We start from the raw sequence: 20,517 nt of genomic DNA, 5'->3' as shown, positions 1-20,517 counted from the left end.
AAGCCGCCACGGAGCAGATTTTTGCGAACCGGGAAGTGTTGCACAAATACAATATAGCCACAAGCCATCTTCATTGACTTCAAATCAGCTTACGATACAATCGTTCGAGATCAGTTATAACATATTATGCACGAACAAGGATTTCTAAATTACCTGAGGCAATCAATCAAAGCGCAACGTATCGGATGATGCTCATTTTGTGAATATCAACAACACTAGCGAATCTCCCAAAGGAAAACGGCAAGGCCGTGGCTTCTATTTAACACGTCGTACGAAAGAAATGCGCATACGCATTATGAGAGGAACTCGGGTTTTCTTTATACTCCGAAATATGCTCGAAATGAATTCGAAGCTTCACCAAGTTGTTACTCTATGGCCATGTAACAAAGACCATGCTCGCGGAGGAAAAACGCACCCTAGGTGTTTTTAGACACGATAGGGTGCAAATGGAAGACGGCGAAATGGAAATGTAAATGGAAAAGCGAACGAGCACCTGTGCGGCTAGCATTATCCATCGTTCATGCCGTGCAAATCGGATATCCGCTTGAACAGCGGATGGGCTTCACCTGGTAACGCTCAACGTGGAAAATGACATGACTAGGCAGAAGGTGATTACGGTGCCTTCGCAAATTACCTGGTTAGCACCGTACAACAGAGGATATGCGCATCGGTAAGGCAAGTACATAATACGATCAATTGAGATCATCTGACTTGGGGGTATCAACGCCTTCAAGACTTGATCCTTCTTTATCGACAGACCTCGCATCCGGTTATTAGAGGATAGGGCAATCACAGAGCTAGTGGCAACGATCCCACTGACTTGAGCAGTACCGTCCAACCGAGATTCGCTGCCTTGAAGCTTAGATCATCTATGGCAGATGATTCACGAGTGCGAATACCCAATAAATTGCCCCGGTCGGAACCATTCAACTAACATAAATGAAATAAGATGTATAAAAAACAAAGAGTGAGCCATGTCATGTTAATTTAGATTAACGGACCCAATTATCCAACTCTGCAACAAGAAAACTATAGTCATCAAGCGGTTGCATGGTGTTTATACGATATCATAAAATTTATTTCCAAATAAATCAACACGGTCAAACTGAACAAATGTCTATCTCAAATCTCCGCCATGTATAACGTCTCAATTTTCTGTTCATTGTGAAGGATGTTACACCGAGTGATGTCTATCAATTCCTGATATTCTCGAATGTTTCCTTCGATTTGGGCGAGTTGGTGTTTCAATGGTTCGATTGCACTTTCGTTAGCACTATAGAAAAAAGAGGTTAGAATCGACTACCGCATTTTCTCAGTATTATACGTTACCTTCGCTCCTTGTTCAACTCGATTGCCGATTGCGAATATACCTGCTGCCAATTAGTTAACTCTCGCTCCATCGAATCGATGTCTTCCTGAAGAAAATCCATCAACTTCCCAAGAGGATTAACCGATCTCGTTAGTTTCTGAATCGACTCCCTAAGTATCTCCATCTGCTTTGACGATGATTGCCGCTGGCTGTTGGACCATTCCTGAAATAATTGATTTGAACCGATATAATTTGAAAGGTTATCATATTCCTCATACCATTTCAATTTGTTTCGCAGATTCAGTTTTTGCTTCTCCACCAGCAATATTCGAAAATTCTTTCTGCGTTTCTAGAATTTGCTGCACAAGATGTCCTTGGTCTTGGTCCTCTTTAGCTTCCTCATCCACACTTTTCTCCAATCCACCGTACGGATCACCCATCACTGTGGAATCTTCAATTACTACCAAATTTTCTCCGTCATCATCCAGTAGTTCATTATTAAACACCTCCATTTTTACATTGATTTCGCCCAACTTAGTGGTCTCATTCGGATTCAGAACGATTTCAACGTTTTTCTCCTTTCTTCTAGGAGCACCAGGTCTTGCCGAAGGTGGTCGTACACTCGGAGGCCTCAGGCTAGTTCTTGGTCGCATCACGCTGTCTACGGATTGCTGTCGATGTATTGGCGGTTTGGCAGAAACCCTCTCACTGGCTATGGGCTCAACTGGATCCGAATCATGTCGCGTAATGGCTTCTCCCATAATACCACCACTCGGGCGATTAGGGTCTTGAATTTCTAGTCCATTATACTGGTTGAGATCGCCCAGGATATTGTTCTCGCTCGGCGTTAAACTACCCTGTTTTTTCAGCGAAGATCTCCGACTGGAGTTCCGTTCAATACGACGAAGTTCTGCTTCCTCATCAATCACAGCTACCAGTTCATCTTCGGCACTTGTTGCACCCTTTCCATTTGCTTCTCCGCTTTCGTTTTCCTTCAGCGAATCCTTATTGTCGGTGTCCACTGTCGGTGGATCTATTTTATTCAATTGCGCTGTTTCCTCTTTTATTGATTCAGTCCGCTTTAAAGTTTTCTCTTTCTCTTTGGATCTAGACTTTTCCAACTTCTTTTTCTCTCCAGACAATTTCGTATCATCCTTTTCCGTTCTCTGTTTATCATCTTTCTTAGTATGACTTGTTTTATCTTTTTCTTTAACTCTGCTTCCTTTTTCAGGTCTTTCTTTTTTCGATTTTGATTCTTCTTTCTTAACATCAGAAGAATCTTCGGTTCGTTTGTGTTTTTCTTTTGTTTTCTCTTTGTCACTATCTTTTGTTTTCTCTTTTTCTTTCGATTTTTCCTTTGCCTTATCTCTGCTTTTCTTTTCATCTTTTTTATCGCCGCCTTCTTTATTCCCGTTCACACTGGGCTTTGCTTGTTCTCCTACTGCTCCTTTTTCTTTTGTTTCCAGGTAACTTTGTACCACACTGACGCTGTTCAACTTTTTGTCTAATGCATAGCCTATTGCTTGGAGCAACTCATTTGTTTTCTCCGGTTCAAGGCCCGCAACAACCTTGGACGGCCGTACTTTCAGCTCCTTTCCCGTTGTTGCTTCTGAAAGGGAATAAAACTATCATTAATTAAACATTCTCACGAATTCGCATCACCCTTGTATTTCACGTTTTCAAACATACATGGTCACCGTGTCAACCGTTCGACAACACCCAAATAAAATGCATTATAGCCAACCCAACAAACATTTTTGTTTAAGAATAGCTTATTCAACTGTTGTACAGTGCTTGATCAACTATTTTACAACAAAAATGTTCCTTGGGAATCGTGATAAGAACTTACTGGTTACATCAATCAACTTTTGAAGATAGGCTATTTTCGAATCCCGATCTTTAAAATTCTCTGAATTCAGTTCCTCGGGGGTATACAAACCCTGTAGGAACGCTGTTTCTTTGATGACCTGAAAGGATAATTTTAAAATTATTTTTTTTAATTTTTTAACTTAATATAATGAACATTGTATATCTTAGAATATCGTAGGTAGTAATTTATTCCAATGATTTGAACTCAAACACCTGATAAGGTTAATGTTTCGACTTACCACATTAACGACATCATGAAGAAACCGAAACGGGGGTTTCTTAAGTAGTTTCTCCGTCAGGGCCGGCTTTTTTACGTATTTGCCAAGTGAATTCTGCGTTTTTTTAATGATGGCCGGATCTGGGTCAGACATTTTGCTCATCACATTGGGTGCAGTACCAGCTGCACTCCTGCTCTTGAGCAAAACCCCGGGATTATAGTTTATTACACCCACTTAATTGCGTCTTTCTTTTTGTTTTATACTCTATGTCCTAAATTTAAATGTAATACGTTTTTGCATCACAAAAAGCAAATCATTTGGATTTTCACTTCTGAAGGCCTCTTCGACAGGACAATCAATCCTTGTTGTAGGAAACTAGTTACCATGGAAACGCCTTCACTCGTGCCTGAATCTGTGGACTGACGCAGCCAACGAGCACGTTGCTTATGTTGATTACGCGTGAAACAATTTTTAATGAGAATAAAAACCGAAATTGATATTTCTCAAGTAATTATAAAAAAGGCTATTATTTTTTAAAATGTTTATATTTGTTTTGTTTCAATGTTTCCATTTTGCCAAAAATAGAATAAAACAGCTTTGGTGGTCATAAATTTAGAGAAGGAATGATGCCGATCTCGTATTTCGCATTTTTCGATGTTAGCGGAAAAATTTCAGGAATAGCAAACCGGCAAGTATGAAGGCTTCCAGTACAATAATTAGAATTAAAATCACTTTATTGTATAACACGTTCCGTTGCATTGTCCGGAGTATTGCTCTCGACTTGGATAGACCATCGTTGGCGTTTTCCAATCGATGCTGACTGCGCAGCAAAGATTCGCGCTGAACCTCAAGCTCCGAGATGACCTGAAAATGACATACAATATTTGAAACTTTGAGTTAGAAGAAACGTGGCATTCTGTTTCATCTATTTTATATTACAAATGATGATTCAAATGCTTTAATTTATCTTATAATCTATAAGAAATTTAGATTTTTTCAATCGAAACCATCGGGTTGTGGGAACAAACTATTCACCGTCTCGAATTCATTATAACATAAGTTATTCTTACTGGTAGTCGCCCAACAAACTATTCACCGTCAGTTGGGTTGGATATTACTTAGTATCTGTCCCAACTGAAAAAGAAACAATCCGGAAAAGACATGTAAACCTAGGTACTTATATTAAGCAAGCTCCAAAGAACGTAGATTCGATTTGATTTTGTAAGTCAATCATTTTAGTTTGCTAATACCACTTTCTTTCATTCGAAGGAAAAATGCGATACGTATTCAGAAGATTCAGAAGGCCAAATAAATTATTACGTTTTTTACTTTCAAAAATCCATACTTACTTAGACTAGAAATTTTCGAACGCAAAAAATTAACACTTTTGACTAATCTGAGTTGACTGTTTTATGGAGTAATATGAACGTTCTAGAGTCTTACATTGGTCTATCAAAAATCCTAAAAAGTCCTGGTAAATCAGTCGTTCATGACGGACAACCAAACAACTGCAGATCGTACCTTATTTTGGCCTATAGAACGCAATTGGTTTGCCCAACCACAGATAAAAAGAAACTAGAGCACAACTCATCAAATTACCTCATGTCCTGTATGTTCGGTTTCGATTGCGATTTGATTGGACCGAGCTAAGCTGGCCGACGTTCTCTCGAGAATTTGTCGACCTTCCAGTACCTGGCGGCGATTATGCGAATCCCAGTCATAATCGCTCATATTACGGCCGTTCGCATTCACTACAGTAAACAGGACAAACAACTAAAAATTCAACTAAAACTGTGTGAAAATACAATAATGTATTTTCCTGATTTTCCTCACGATTTTTATCAATGTTTTGATTTTACTTATTTATGACATATAGCAATAATAAAAACAATAATGATATCATCAATCTTGGTAGCTCTTGATGCTCATGGCACTTCTGAGTTTCTAGAGCTCGACAACAGTTTGCGTCATTTCTGATATGCGGCCGGAATCAAAAATATTGAAAATATTATTTACACTGAAGCCGCTTTTTACGCGAATTTATAGAAGTTATGAACTTTTTATGTGGAATGGACCTTTCACACAGGCCAAGCGACTTGAGTGTATTTGTTTAATAACTCGCTGAGTGCCCGATCTTTCTAATAATTTAAAATTAACCTGATTTTATGGTAATGGTAAAAAACAAAGCAAAGCCATGGGTATAAAACGTCCTTAAGAACTTGACCCTCCTCTATCGACAGACTTCGCAGCCGCCCAAGTAACCACACGCATTAACGCATAACCCCATATTGGCTGTAGCTCGGCATCGCTAATATCAGACAGCGGTATATCAGCAATTCGCACGGTTAAAACTTTTGTATAAACATTGCTAATGCGTTTAAGCATTATCGTAAATTAGCATTATTAAAAACACTATTTGCGTATAAGCTTTAGGACAAATCCGTAACGTACCGTAAATGTTAATAAAATGCTTATACCGTGTACCCTCGTTGGTATGACCTTCTTTAATCTGAACATTTTTAATCTGTACCTCGGTGGTATGAATGCGTGGTATGCGAATGCGTTGAAAATGAATAGAGTTACCAAATATTCAGATTAAAAATTGACTCGCCCAATCTGAACGAGCTGTTTTTCATATTAGCGGGGGTTGAGAGTAGGATAGAAAAAGACGGCATCCGTTAGGTAGAAGAGGACACGAATAGTGGCCGTAGAATAGCAATAATAAGAAGTCAAGTACAAACCGTTTATCAACACTTACGGCTCGTTTCAATGCAACTGACTAAATGCATTATATTGCATTATAATGCATTATACTTCTATGCATCAACAATGTTAATATACGTTTTATAAGCATAAAGATTGAGTTTGGCACCAGGGATGCAGAATTATTTCCAATATACGGTTTTGGATTAATGCTTAGTTACTGGTTAGTGCTGGTTACTTGGGTCACAATGCAGAACAATTTTGTGAACGGCTTCCTTCTGCGAGTTTTGACCACCGCGTTCTGTTTGTCACTCCAGTTCGGTGCCATCCGAACTTTGTACATCTGCAGCCCACAACGTGTCATTGTTGCACAAAATAAACCGAAAATTTAGCCTGTTTCGACCACATCCTGAATCGAAATATTGGGTTGTGCTTGAATGCGCAACTACCATGCTGGCATTCGTCGGGTCTGTGGTGCCACGTTTCCTACCACTGTCATCATTCTGTTTGTGTTTGGTAGTTTGATGCTTCTTGAACGTCTAGTTACTTGGGATACGGTTGAGTGTTTGATTCTGAGCCGTTTACTGGTCTGTCGATGAGAAGCGATTTTTTTTTTTCGAAAAAAGTGCCCTAAGTTTTTTGCATTTCTCTTGTTCCAGAGATATCACTGTAATCTCCTAATCCATTTTGGTAAAACTCTACCGATATAAACAACATACTTTCAACTCGCGGCAAAAAGTTACCAACTAATCAGTGTGTCGAATACAGTTTTCAAAATACCCACAACTCTAAAGCGAAAAGTTGAATCAATAAGGTGTTTTCGGATAAGTTATCGACCTTTTCGCGTGCCTAATGGCGGCTTGTTAAAGCCCTATAAAGATACACATTTCCCAGTAAACCATTTGGTTTGTATATCTCGATTGCAACTGAGGTATACGAAATCATATCTGAACGAAAAAGTTATATTTCACACCATATAAGAACATATATGTACCAAAGTGGAGGCGATATACGTGCGAAAATTTTGACAACTATTTGTAATTCTATTTTGCGCAGTTTTTATAACACGCAACTAAATACTCCTGAATATATGATTAAGATATAATCAAATATTGCAATTGTCCATGCTGCTTTATAATTCACAGTCATGAATTGTATATGAAGACACGCACGACTGCAAAACAACTTATTGTTCACTTCGATTTGACATACTCTAATCATTATACAATTTCCAATGTGATATTGACATGAAAACGATTTATTGTGAACGAGGGGCAAGACACTGTCGAAAATATATTACTTTTCCCTATGGAAATATTTTTCCAACCTTAATATATTGACCTTTCCCACCCATAATATAACCGAAAGCCCTATAAAGTTACATTTATTTATACATTTATAGGGTTTTAATAGAGCCTAATATATTAATATTATGATAATATTATGAAGTGTCTTGCCCCTCGATTGTGAACTCTCTATTACGATTTTGTGTTATCTGGGTTATAGGGCTTCACGGCTAGTGGGCACAACTTTCGGAAAAAATAACATGCTTTTGGCAACTCTGCTCACGTCAAGTTGACATTTTCCCCCTTGTAAAACTGTCAAGCTTACGTTAGCAAAGTTGCCAAAAGCATTTAAATATTTTCCAAAAGTTGTGCCCACTAGCCGCCATTAAGCGCGCGAAAAGGTGGATAGGAAATTAAATGTAGTTATAAGAAATTTTATATAAACAGTGGAGCAACTGGAGTAACATATGAAAAAGACGTGTTTAACATAAAAAATTAAAATGAATCTAACTTTTTCTCCTAATATCTCGAAAACGGCTGCATTTAGAAAAATAATTATTATGACCAATTTTGTTGTAAATGACATAAAGAATTGTTATTTATATTACAAATTCATATATTACTTGAAAAATCCCAAACTTGTCATTTACCTCACAGACAAGACACTCGCGATAATTGGGTCCTAAAGCCCTATGTCGTTTTTAGCTTGAATCGATGAGTTTAGGGTTAGGAACACATATTTTGATATTCAATTTTATATTTTTAGGCTATTGCCGTTAAAAACCTTTTTTTTTAATTTTGTGAAATTTTGAACAAAAAATAAACATTTGGGCAACCTTATATAGACAAACTATAGTTGTGCATGGTTGTGTCAAGCGGTGTCTAGACAACACGAATTATAAAAAGAAACCATAGTATGTCTTGAAATGTCATATGTCACGGAAAACTTTTTGTTTACCTTCACGCTCATGTGATAGTGTGTCAAAAAGTCAAAAGTTGCAAAGTCAGGAAATGGCTTGGCAATCGCGACCTAAAACATTTTCTGAGTTTACAGCTCATTTTCCGGTTCTGGTCATCTCAGTTTAATTAAGGCCTTTGTCAAAATCAGCAATAAGCGTAGTGACTGCACTTGGTCGCAGCGTGAATGGCATCAGTTTTCGGATGCAACACCCGCCATCGAGATGCGACCGTGTTTGGTTAGAAACGCACAGAAATTTTTGGTCTGCCGTTCGCCCTACTGCTGATTCACATAGGAGTAGCAGAACATACCAATCTGATTGATAATACGGTGCCAGTTTCGGTTGGCGTTTTTTTTTCATACTGTTCTGCGGGGTCGATTGTACCGAGATTATACTGTTGGCCATCAGTTTGACATCGTTTAGTCATTCTTAGCGCAAACTAGATTTGGACAAAGACTAGCACCGTGAATCGATGGATTGGAATACATTGCCCGAATCAAAACTTTTATCCGATAACTAGTACAAATTTGATGTTCCACTTCCTCACGACCAGCAAAACGCAGACAAGCACAAGAGACAACTGCGAAGCTGTAACTGTCAAAACGATCAGCTGCTCTAATGTCAAACCAGAGTTGCCAGTGAGAAAAAGTTATCATTGTTGCCAAAACGTGTTATTTTCGTTATGTCAAGGAAGATCTCTAATGTCAAGGAAGAATAAATTACAATATTTTTGTTTTTTAATTTTTTAGTGCTCTGCATCTTTTTAAAAAAGAAAAAACTATACTCTGGTAGTCATAATGGGAAGCTTTATCGTTCCTTCTAATAAAATCATCTTTTTATCACAAATTTTAGGACCCAATTCCATCCTCCAATCAAAAACCACTCATTTTTCAAAAAAGCATGTTTCGCAACACGGCCACACCGCGCCGCGCGAGTGTTGCTTTCAGTTTTCAGTATAAAACCATTCAAATGTACAAAACCCTACAGCATAAAACCCTGCAAATGCAAGCTACTCCGCAACCCGTGCTTCCCGAGAAAATATTTCAAGAGCAACATTTCAATAGGGCCCAAGTGCAAAATATAAAAAAACTGGTTTTTTGGTTATATTTAAAGCTTTTTTAAGTGTCTATAATAATACCAAACATCATAGCGATTTGAAAACTTTATGAGTCTTAAAAAGCAAATTTGAAAAAGCCTTATGTGAAAACTGGCAACAAAGTTTTCATTTTGTGCCTTGGGCCTTTTGTATGAAAAAGCCTATACGCAGTTTGTGTTTTGTTTTGCATTCGGCCCTATTTTTGTTGTGGGATTTCTACGCATAGTGGCGAATAATCACTGGCCATCTCCGGTTAAGTACGTTTAGTAAGTAATAAATACACAATTTTTGAATTTCCGTTGGTAATCAATTGTTAACAGTGCAAATTAAATATTTTAGAAACAGCCAGTTCTGCAGTTGCTGCTGCGAAGATGATCCCCGCCGTACAATTGCGCGAGAGACTCGACGGACGACCGAAAAAAACAATACGATGCTACCTGCATAAATAACACGGTCATTCACAGACACGACATGTTTAGTACTTAAGCCTGCGCGGCAACAAAAATTTAAGTTACTTTTCGGTTTACACGAAAAAAACTATTTCGCTGTATATATATATCACCTGTGGAGGAACCGGACAGAGTTCGTTAGTAGCGCGCCCGAGACATTTACTATCGCTGAACTGCCAAGGCGTGATGCACTTGCACGCTGTGGTGAGTTAGAAATGCTAAATGAATGAACTGCTGCTGCTTCACACTACCAATAGCGACTGCCGCACCTCACGGGTAACACATCCCGCTTCACAAACCTGTTGAACGGTGGCAGATTTGCCGATGAAATTAAACCCCAACTTTTCTAGTAGAAATAGTAAACCTGATCGGTGTCCCAGTTACGAATTTTTAACCTTTTCTAGCCATTGCGCTTCAAAACAACATGATAAAAAAAGGCCAAACGCGAAATGCTGTTTAAAAACTGGCCCAACACCAAAATCATATCACCACTGACAGTAAATAAAAGCCTCATGTCAAAGGCCCCATCAACAATTGATAATCAAATCAGCCTTATGAAAAAGTCGTATTACCGAATGATCTCCGAAAACGGCCAAACGCATATTTTTGCAAATTACAAAGTAAATCAATGTTTTTTTCTGCTAGTTGTTGCATTACACATTAAACTATTATGTTTTTGCATCATAATGTGACATTCAATTCTAAGCAACACTGTTTATATCAAATAAGGAGTTAAAAAATGATGCTCAAGTTTCAACATCGATTTTCTCGAAACTGTCAGTTTTGACTTCGGCCTATTTGAAATGTTGCTCTTGATTTCGTTTTTTAGCTTTATATAGTTGTGCGCAAAGGTAAATCATGTATTATTGACAGTGTAAGCACGTGTAAGTTTTCTATGTTTATGCTCTTATTCTTTGCTTAGATAACTTTTGTTTTGTTCTATTACGTACAGACTTACAAACAACACAGTTACAATGTCTTACGTTAACCGAAAATGATAAAACTTAAATGCTGATTGCGTTTGTAAAAAGTTGTCCATGTTTGAACGGGCAAACACAAGGCAAGCTACCCTAGCATTCAGCTGATGAGCGAGAGAGAAATATTGTTGCTTTTCTCATCACTCTTGCGTTGACAGTTTCTTACGAGATTTCGTGTGAGTGTAAAAGAGATACTTTGACTACGAGCAACCAGAACAGAGCTGCGCGCAACTGTTAGGCGCACAACTAAACCTACGAAAGAAAAATTTTAGATAATAATCGCAAGCAAGCAAAATGTGCAGGACGATGGTTTTTAAAGGATTTTCTTCTAAGTGTCATGTCAGTTCGTCAGTGTTTACCTATTTCACGTGGAACTGCTCCCCAAACATTCTTATTTTGGATTCTACAATTTTTTCTTTGATAGAGACTAGCTATTATTCAAAATAACAAACCTTATATTGTTGAACTAAAAGGTCAAACAATTATAGAATCAAAAAAATATCTGGGTTTTGCCCTCAGTCCACAATTATTTTTTTTTTATTTTGTGCAGAATTCTATAGATAGAGTTAACAAAAGGGCGAATGTCGCAAATGTAAATAAAACGAGTGAATTATTTTTTGCTGGACCAGCATACACTCAAAATATTCTGCACATAACTAATAGTAAATTTCCATATGATCATCCAATTTTAACTCGAACAGAATAAACAATATTTTCATCCTCACCTTATCCAGCTTTTTACGCGCTATAATGGCGGACGCTATAAATTGTGTTCGTAATATTCGAACAATCTTTTTGACAACTCTGCATCCATCAAAACTGGGCACTCTTCTCATGTACGGTAGTGTTGCTCTTTCTTTCGTTTACGCAAAAAAAGGAGAGCAATAGTTTTGTTTACATTTCGCACATTTTTGCTCTCCTTCTTTGACGTAAACGAAAGAAAGAGCACGGTAGTGTTGCAAGAGAAAAGTGCCAGATTTGATGTATGCAGAGTTGTCAAAAAGATTGATCGCATATTACGAACACAATTTATAGCGGCCATTATTATAGCGCGTAAAAAGCTGGATAGGCTCTCATTGAACAAAAAAAACTATCAATACGTCAAATATGAAATGGTTCGCAATCTGAACTGATTTTAACCACTCGAGGAGAAATAACCATCAAACTGTCAAATTTTAACTAAAAAGTTAAAAATTTCGCGAAATGGTTCACAGCCTAACTACGTTCACTTTTGCCATGGCTATAATATTTTCATTACTACTCTCAATAGACAACACGTTCGCTTTTGCAATGGCTATAATATTTTCATTGCTACTCTCAATCGACTGATGTGTTTGTGCTTATTTGGACACTACACACTTAACAAAAAGCACCGAATTCGGTAAAATTTTACCGAATTCTAAACAGCTGAACGTTCGGTAAAAATTTCGATGGTGCCAATCGACGTTTACAGATCATTAGTAATGTTTGGTGCAATAAAAAATTTTACCGAACGTTCAGCTGTTTAGATTTCGGTAAATTTTACCGAATCGTTTAAGTGTGTAACTAAGAATTTCAAATTATTTTGTTGACTAAATTGAGCATTACCGAGTATGAAACATAATTATTGCGTACTTACGACAAATATTTTCAAAAATTTCCGGAGTTGTTTACGTATGGATGTAAACAAAACCACATTTCAAACTCACACTGACGTCAGTTTGACTGTCATATTATCGAGTCAAAATTCGCTAATCCGGCTATAAATTTGTCGGATTAGCGGGGCGGTACTGTACAATTTATTTTACTGTGTGCATAGAACTTTATAAATTACCTCTTTGGCCTATTATTTAAACACACACACATACACTTTTGAACTCACTCAATAGTTTTACGCCTGTTTGGAAGCAGCCCGATTGTTCAACTTTCTATATGGTTTCCGTGGAACGCGCCTGGCGAGCGGCAACCAAGCGCTGCTGACGTGTACATCGTGATGCGGTTGCATAGCTACTCGTCTCGCTCAAAACAACTACGGCTATGTTTGGCTGGTCTTGCTCCATTCCAAGCGATTCCCATACTGTCGTTTGCTCATTTCGTTTGTGCTCGTGCGGTAGGCGATGTGAGGGATCGCCGATTTAGGGGCAGCCGTCATTTATTTATTTTTTCTCGAGCATGATTTTAACTTGCTTGTTATTTTCATTTAGTTAAAATTGATTTAAATTTGATTAAAACCCACCAAATAAAACGCAACTTTATTCATTAGTGTATCAGCCGTCCGGGTAAGTATCAGTATTAAATGTAGGCAATCTAATCGGCAACTTTTCATCGGTCGAAGTAAGGATGCAACAAGTAGACCACGTATGAGTTGAAATCGCCATTTTTCATACTTTCTTTCCGATATGTGCGTATCGTTCGGGCGTATAAAGTGTATGAGACGAATGCAAGGCAAAACCTGTGCGGCGTCTGTATAGAAATAGGGGATTTATTATGTGAAGAATATTTTTGGTCAGCACAACAGGAGGAAATCCAATGCGTAAAGCTTGTAGTTTTCACCAGTTGAACGGGCGTTTAGAGCATTTGCTTCGTTCTAATTCACCAGCCATGCCTCTGGGCTCGTGTTGCGTATAGGTATTCGAATTAATTCGACGGATGGAGCATTTCTGTGCATGTGTAGCTAATTTTCTGAAATACCTGACCCGTATTGCAGTTCTATTGGTCTCGTTGGAAAGTCATACCGCAGACGATCATTAAATAGTATTTTGATCAGATGTTTCAAATTGTATTTTTTTAAAAGCAGCAGCTTTAAATTCCATCCGTTTAAAGCTAACAGCTGTCCATTCCTATTTGGACCAGTATTTCCGACTGACCAGTATTGTTTCTCCCAGTGGGGTTTAACTGACGACTGACCGTTCGGACATTTGGAATCGTTTTGCTTCGAATTCGGTTACATTCTGGTATAGCTCATTTAGCTCAATATTTTTTTGAATTGTCTGAAACTAGGTGTCCCTTGCATACTGTAATTTAGATCGAAGTAAGCTTTGCTACCAGGCGGTGAATAATTCAGCCACGTGCGTGAAGGCATGCAGTCGGTATTCCTAGTAGGTAACCTTTGCTTGAAAAATTAAGAATTAAACATAGCCAAGGATTAAAAATGTAGTTTCCAAAGCTAATTAACTTTCAAACTGCTTTGATATTTACAGAACAACTGAATTGCCATGTCGGAAAGGCCATCACGACGACCTAAGGGGGAGAAATTTCGGCTCACCGTACCGCTCGACGCGGATCCAGAGCAGGACTTGGAGCTGGTTCCGGTGGATGAAACCACGCAGGATACTGACAATTTTGCCGCCACTGGAGATAATGTTGAGCCCGATTTGGTCCAAACCCACGATGGACGGTTGATCATCGAAATGAAAGCGGCTCGAACTTGTTTAATATGCAACACGAAATTTCCAACGGCCAAGGTAATGATCATTTCAAAAGTTTAAACTCAATAATTAATTAGATAAATATTTGCAGAGTTTAGCAAAGCACAAACTAGTTTGCTTTTGTAAAGAAGAGGTATTTAAAGATGTACTACAAAAGGAGAAAGCTGCTGCAATGGTTGCCCAGCCCGGCGAGGAGTTTTTCAAATACTGCAATCCAACTCCTGAGAACCCATGCTACTGTTGCGGTGAGGACAAATCTACGGCCCATGTGGGCCACATGCAGTGCAAATTTTGCCCTAAATCGTTCAAAGCTTTTGAGTATATGGAAAAACATCTTGCTTCCGTGCATGCGGAAAGCGACGCCTTTGCCTGTGCCCAATGTAATGCACGATGTTCGTCGGCAGCCGTTCTGGAGGGTCACATGGAAACGCATAGCGAAGGAAAACCTTTTTCGTGCCTCAAGTGTGGCAAAGATTTCACCCGTAAATACCATCTCGATCGTCATTTGAATCATTCGAGCTGTGGAGATATCCCGAAGCAAACGTTGCCCTGTGAAGTGTGCGGCAAAGAGTTTACACGCCTCGATAATTTGCGGGAACACCTGCGCTTCCATATGGGTCAAAGTTCACGTAGACGTGACTACCAATGTCCGTACTGTCCAAAATCATTCTATGGGTCATCGTTGTTAAAGTAAGTTTTATTTACTGCTAGCTGGTTGTTCGTACAAATAACTAAGTTTATAATCTGCACTGCAGCATTCACATTCGCACACACACCGGCGAAAAGCCGTTTCCATGCGATCTATGCAACAAATCATTTCCATCCACTGGGGCGTTGAGAAAGCATCGAAGATGTCATACCGGCGAGCGTCCATATCGCTGTGATCAGGCAAGCTGTTGTGTTAAGTTTTCAGTAGGCCACATCCTTTATTCGCTTTTCTATGTTACAGTGTTCGGGTACATTTTCTGCTCGGGAAACCCTGAACAGACATCGCAAAACGCATACAGGTAAGGAAATGCGATTCCATACCACTAGATTTTTAAAATTGTTTTTTTTTTCATAACAGGAGAAAGGCCACATCATTGTACAATGTGTGACAAACGATTCATCCAGGCTACGCAATTGCGTGCGCACATGTTTAACCACACCGGAGAAAATGGATTCGCGTGCATTCAGTGCGATGCAGCCTTCGGTCGAAAAGCGAGGCTTGAAGAACACATTCGTTTTGTGCACAATAGTGAGGAACGCATTACTTGCGACGTTTGCAACAAAGGATTTTTACGTTACGACGATCTCAAGCGACACTCGGTTACTCACAATAAGGTTAAAAGTAAGTCGCTCAGAGGTAATAAATCTAGCTAAATGATATAAACGTGACTCTTATATCCTGCAGAACACGCTTGTGATAAGTGTGGGAAAAAATTCATGACTAAACACGCTGTGAAACTTCATGACAGAATCCATGAAATTGAAGACCCAGTTGATTGTAATATATGCGGCCATCAATTTTTACGGCACGATTGTTTGGTCCGACACATCAGGTCGAAGCATACGTAAGTATTCTTTCTATATTCTGCATCAGATTGTCTATGAACGCTTTGAATATTGCAGAGGTAAAAATCCTGTAAAGATTGAAAAAACTGCAACCGAAAAGGCTCCGCCACCTCCTCTGCAGAGGGGAGAAGAGGTACTGGAAATCGGTGGAGAAGTCTACCAAATTACTCCAGTTGACAACATTCAAATCGTGCAGATTACGCCGCAATCAACCGCGACGGAGATGCAGGACAATGGTACACGAGTGGAAATTCTGGAAGTGGTCGAAATGGATCCTCCAAATGAAAAACTTGAAGCAATTTCGGTTAAGCAAAAACCAAAAACCAAGACTGAAGTGAAATGCACGACCATTACAGCATCGAAGTCTCCACAGCAACCTGAAACAGCAGCTTCGAAGAAACAAGAAACCGATCCAGTTACATCCCAGAAAAAAGTAGTCCATGCGCCGAAGAAACGCCTTCGAGCGTCAAATCCCATCCCGTCCAAAAAAATCAAGATCGAAGAGCAAGACAATTGTATGCCAATCTTCCTCAGTGATACGGTACTGAAGGATAAAGTCGCCGAGCTTCTCTGCCTGCTGATTGATGAGGACACGCTAGCGGAATTCGGCTGGCCAACGGCACCGGTTGACGAAGTTCTCGTTAAAGTTATCATACAATGTGGTTCCAAGCCGGCCAGCGATACCGATAGTGGGGACTGCACGACACGGCTGCGCGAGAATACGAAAATTTTGTTTTCGTTAACCATGGACGATGATAACATAAAAACCTTGCTCAACAATCATACGGTCGATGAAGTAATTATGGATGTTCTTAAAAATAAGTAATCTAAACGAAGTAGATCCGTAGCAATGGTAAACTTGTTACGGTTTTCGCAAGTGCAATTAATGGAAAAACGCCTCCCAGGAGTGGCCTACACAATTTGTTATCAAACGTAACGTTATACGAATCAGAAGTTTTACTGAAAATTGATTATCTATATTGGACATTGGTGGAAGTAAGTTTGATAAAACCTTAAAAGGTTAAATTGATGTGATTTTAATTCACAAGAGGAGTAAACATTTGTACTATTAACTAGTTGATATCAATAATAAATAATATAAGAAATACTAAGTTTTAATAGCACTTCCTTTCCAAAAAAGAATGCAATCAAGTCTTTTTTACACGGTTTATTTTTAACATAGGTTTAACCTATATACGTGCAAACGATAACAGCATGCCGGACGTAGCACATAACTCGCTCCAGGGTAGCTTTGATCAGCCGCGTCAGTTTGATCGGAAAGCTGTTTTCGTGCATTATCTGCCATAGCTGTTCGCGCTCGACTGTATCGTATGCTTCCCTTAAATCCACAAAAATATGATGCGTGGGCACGTTGACTCCCGACATTTCTGGAGGATTTGTCTGAGAGTAAAAAATTTGACCCGGACTAACATGGACTCCCATAAAGCCCGCCCGTTACTGCCCTACGAATTCTCATGCTATTCGTAATGCCACGGTAGTTAGAGTAATCTAGCCGATCGCCTTTTTTGTAGAGGGGACAAATCGCACCTTCAATCCTTTCCTGCGGTAGCTTCCCCTCCCCACAAATCCTTGAAATTATCCAGTGAAGTGCCGTTGCTATCGGTTCTTGGTCATTTTTGTGGAGTTCTGTCGGGAGTCGATCCCCGAAAGATTGAGAACCGGCACGCTGTCATCATTTGTAGGTACTCCTAGGTTAACTTCCATTGCATCCCTGTTACATCGCCGTTGAGATGCTCATCGAAGAACCACTTCCACCTGTCGACCACCTCGCGCTGCCTTGCCCCTACACATGTCAGGTTTCGATGTGTAGCACTTACGAGTTTGGTTCACCTTCTCGTAAAACATGTGCGTGTCATTAGCCCGGTATAGTTGTTCTAGCTCTTCACGATCTCTGTTCTTCTTCTGGCGCCTTTTCCTTCTCAGGATCGTGGTCAACTCATTCCGTGCTCGTCGATACTTGGCCAAATTCTCCCTCGTCGCAATGCTTAGGCAGCTTTTACAAGCTGTTTTTTTTCTCTCCATCGCTTGTTGACATTCCCCGTCAAACCAATCATTTCGTGCGCTCGAGGTCTCTTCACCTAGCACCGCGGTTGTAGCCTCATTTACGACCGAGTGTATCCTACTCCATCCGTCTTCAAGGGTCAAAGCATCTAGCTCTACAGAGGAAGGTAGATCTTCATCCAGTACGTGCACATAGTTCTCAACAACTCGCGGATTGGTTAATTGCCGAATGTTTAACCGAGAAGGGCGGCTTTGTCGCGAAATATAAACCGTCGATAGTTTTGAGCGCACATATACTGCTACCAGGTCGAGTCGATATTCGCACCACGTAGGGAGCGTGCGTTGATGATGTTCGAGAAAAACCAGCAATTGATAAGAATATGACACATTCCAGCATTACGGGACACCATCCCTACTATATAAATCAGTTGCAATTTCATCAAATCCCTGGTATTCAAGCGGAAGATCATGTCTTCGTTACTTACTTACTTAGGTGGCTTGCCATCCTAAGACAAAGCCTGTTGAACAAAATTTCTCCATGTAACTCGGTTGAGGGCTACCGCTCTCCAATTCCTCGGACACCGAGTACTCTCCACCTGATCTCGCTCCACCTGGTCTAACCATCTTGCTCGCTGCGCTCCTGGTCGTCTTGTTCCTACCGGATTTGAGGCGAACACCATCTTTGCAGGGTAGTTGTCCGGCATTCTTGCAACATGCCCTGCCCATCGCATCCGTCCAGCTTTAGCCACCTTCTGGATACTGGGTTCGCCATAGAGCTGTGCGAGTTCATGGTTCATCCTCCGCCTCCATACTCCGTTCTCCTGTACGCCGCCGAAGATCGTTCTTAGCACTCGTCGTTCGAAAACTCCGAGCACTCGCAGGTCCTCCTCGAGCATTGTCCATGTTTCATGCCCGTAGAGAACAACCGGTCTAATAAGCGTCTTGTACAGGGTGCACTTTGTACGGGGACTTAGTCTGCTCGACCGCAATTGCTTGTGGAGCCCATAGTAAGCACGACTTCCGCTGATAATACGCCTCCGAATCTCACGGCTGGTATCATTGTCCGCCGTTACCAGTGAGCCAAGGTAGACAAATTCATCGACTACCTCAAACTCATCGCCGTCGATCAATATACTACTGCCCAAGCGGTGTCGTTCGGCCTCGGTTCCGCTGGCCAGCATGTACTTTGTTTTAGACGTATTTACCTTTAACCCAATCTTTTCTGCTTCGCGCTTTAGTCTGGTGTACTGTTCAGCCACCGCCACAGATGTTCTGCCGATAATATCCATGTCATCGGCAAAGCAGACGAATTGACTAGATTTGTTGAATATCGTGCCCCGCGTGTTGATATCCGCTCGGTTCATAACACCTTGTAGCGCTATGTCTTCGTTAATCAACTATTTTACAAGGTATTTGCCAAAAAGCTGGTGAAACAGGAAGCATTTCTTACAGTAAAAATGGGTGCTAATTGTGTTCCGTAACGCTGGAGTGTGTCATGGTCGATTTGGTTCAAGATTCGTTGGTCAGGTGATCCCAAGGTGGCTTTGTGAATATCCTTGTGGGAAAAGAAAGTGCTTCTGATCACCAAGCCTCGGGAAGCTGCAATATTATTGCATCGCAGGCCGTTATCGTTCGTGTCGATGTGCAGGCTATAGGGCCCGATCAGCGCTCTATAAATTGCTTCCCTGCCGACCTGAGCGTTCATATCTCCGATGACGATCATGATGTCTCGTGGCGAGCAGCTGTCGTACGTCGCCTCCAATTGCGCATAGAACGTTTCCTTTTCGTCGCCGGCTCTACCTTCGTGTGGAAAAATGCACGTTTATGAGAGCGTAGTTGAAGGAACGGCCTTTTATCCTCAACATACACATCCTTTCGTTCATCGCTTTCCAGTTAATTACGCGATCCTGCATTCTACCCACAGCTCTGTTAAAATTGGGCGGATCCTCTACGCCCTCTCGCTTTTGCGACAGATCTCTTACAGTACCACGGTGCCGAACTTTCAAGGTTCTAACTGATCAAGCAGCACCCTGTCGTCACTCACGCAATTTTGCGATCCGCAATTCCAGCAGGTACCAAGTTTCCATTCCATGTCCTTATTTTGTCACCCTTGTCCATACCGAATGTTTCGAGTCGGATTTCCTTGATTATTCGAAGTGTGTTAGATATAGATAGATTGCCGTTCTAAGGCCGCGCTACCGACTGGACCTGAAAAGGTCCGTTTGTTAATCTCGAATTCGCAAATTTCTGACTCGTGGTCTTTGTCCAGGCTCGACAGTTTTCTATACAGACGGTTCAAAAATGGTCAATCAAGTTGGAGCAGGAGTGACTGGTCCAGGAATAGACGTGTCAATTTCTATGGACAGAGGGCCAACTGTATTCCAAGCTGAAATACAAGCAATTATAGAATGTACGACTGTGTGCTTTCATTTCAGACAGCCAAGCAGCTCTAAACGCTCTAAAGTCGGCAACATGCACATCAAAACTTGTCTGGGAATGTATTCAATCACTCCAAAAATTGTCTTGTCGTAACCAAGTCAACCTGTATTGGGTCCCAGGTCACTGTGGAATCGATGAAAACGAAAGAGCTGATGCGCTTGCAAGATTCGGATGACCTCATCAATTTGTAAGACCTGAGCCCTTCTGTGGTTTATCTCCTTCTGCTTTA

The 20,517-nt window shown here is 40.3% G+C and overlaps 3 protein-coding genes across 3 annotated transcripts; 1 reads left to right on the top strand and 2 right to left on the bottom strand.

Moving 5' to 3' along the window:
- Positions 1 to 1,122: 1,122 nt before the first annotated feature.
- LOC128732615 (TRAF3-interacting protein 1) lies at positions 1,123 to 3,549 on the bottom strand. Its single transcript, XM_053825899.1, has 5 exons — positions 3,418 to 3,549; positions 3,159 to 3,276; positions 1,588 to 2,918; positions 1,330 to 1,532; positions 1,123 to 1,273 (listed from the first exon to the last, which is right to left on the bottom strand). The coding sequence occupies exons 1-5, from the start codon at positions 3,547 to 3,549 to the stop codon at positions 1,123 to 1,125; spliced, it is 1,935 nt and encodes a 644-aa protein (XP_053681874.1).
- Positions 3,550 to 3,930: 381 nt separating this feature from the next.
- LOC128745382 (uncharacterized) lies at positions 3,931 to 5,240 on the bottom strand. Its single transcript, XM_053842443.1, has 2 exons — positions 4,996 to 5,240; positions 3,931 to 4,260 (listed from the first exon to the last, which is right to left on the bottom strand). Exons 1-2 carry the CDS (start codon positions 5,125 to 5,127, stop codon positions 4,054 to 4,056), a joined length of 339 nt encoding a protein of 112 aa, XP_053698418.1. The 5' UTR covers positions 5,128 to 5,240; the 3' UTR covers positions 3,931 to 4,053.
- Positions 5,241 to 13,010: 7,770 nt separating this feature from the next.
- On the top strand, positions 13,011 to 16,895 carry LOC128744288 (oocyte zinc finger protein XlCOF6). Its single transcript, XM_053841154.1, has 8 exons — positions 13,011 to 13,124; positions 14,046 to 14,309; positions 14,365 to 14,963; positions 15,029 to 15,161; positions 15,223 to 15,280; positions 15,340 to 15,603; positions 15,667 to 15,826; positions 15,885 to 16,895. Exons 2-8 carry the CDS (start codon positions 14,061 to 14,063, stop codon positions 16,651 to 16,653), a joined length of 2,232 nt encoding a protein of 743 aa, XP_053697129.1. The 5' UTR covers positions 13,011 to 13,124; positions 14,046 to 14,060; the 3' UTR covers positions 16,654 to 16,895.
- Positions 16,896 to 20,517: the final 3,622 nt, after the last annotated feature.

The sequence above is a fragment of the Sabethes cyaneus genome, chromosome 1 (genome assembly GCF_943734655.1).
Source record: "Sabethes cyaneus chromosome 1, idSabCyanKW18_F2, whole genome shotgun sequence".
NCBI classification, from domain to species: domain Eukaryota; kingdom Metazoa; phylum Arthropoda; class Insecta; order Diptera; family Culicidae; genus Sabethes; species Sabethes cyaneus.
The sequence above is the reverse complement of the archived record's forward strand: the minus strand, read 5'-3'. Positions and strand labels throughout refer to the sequence as shown.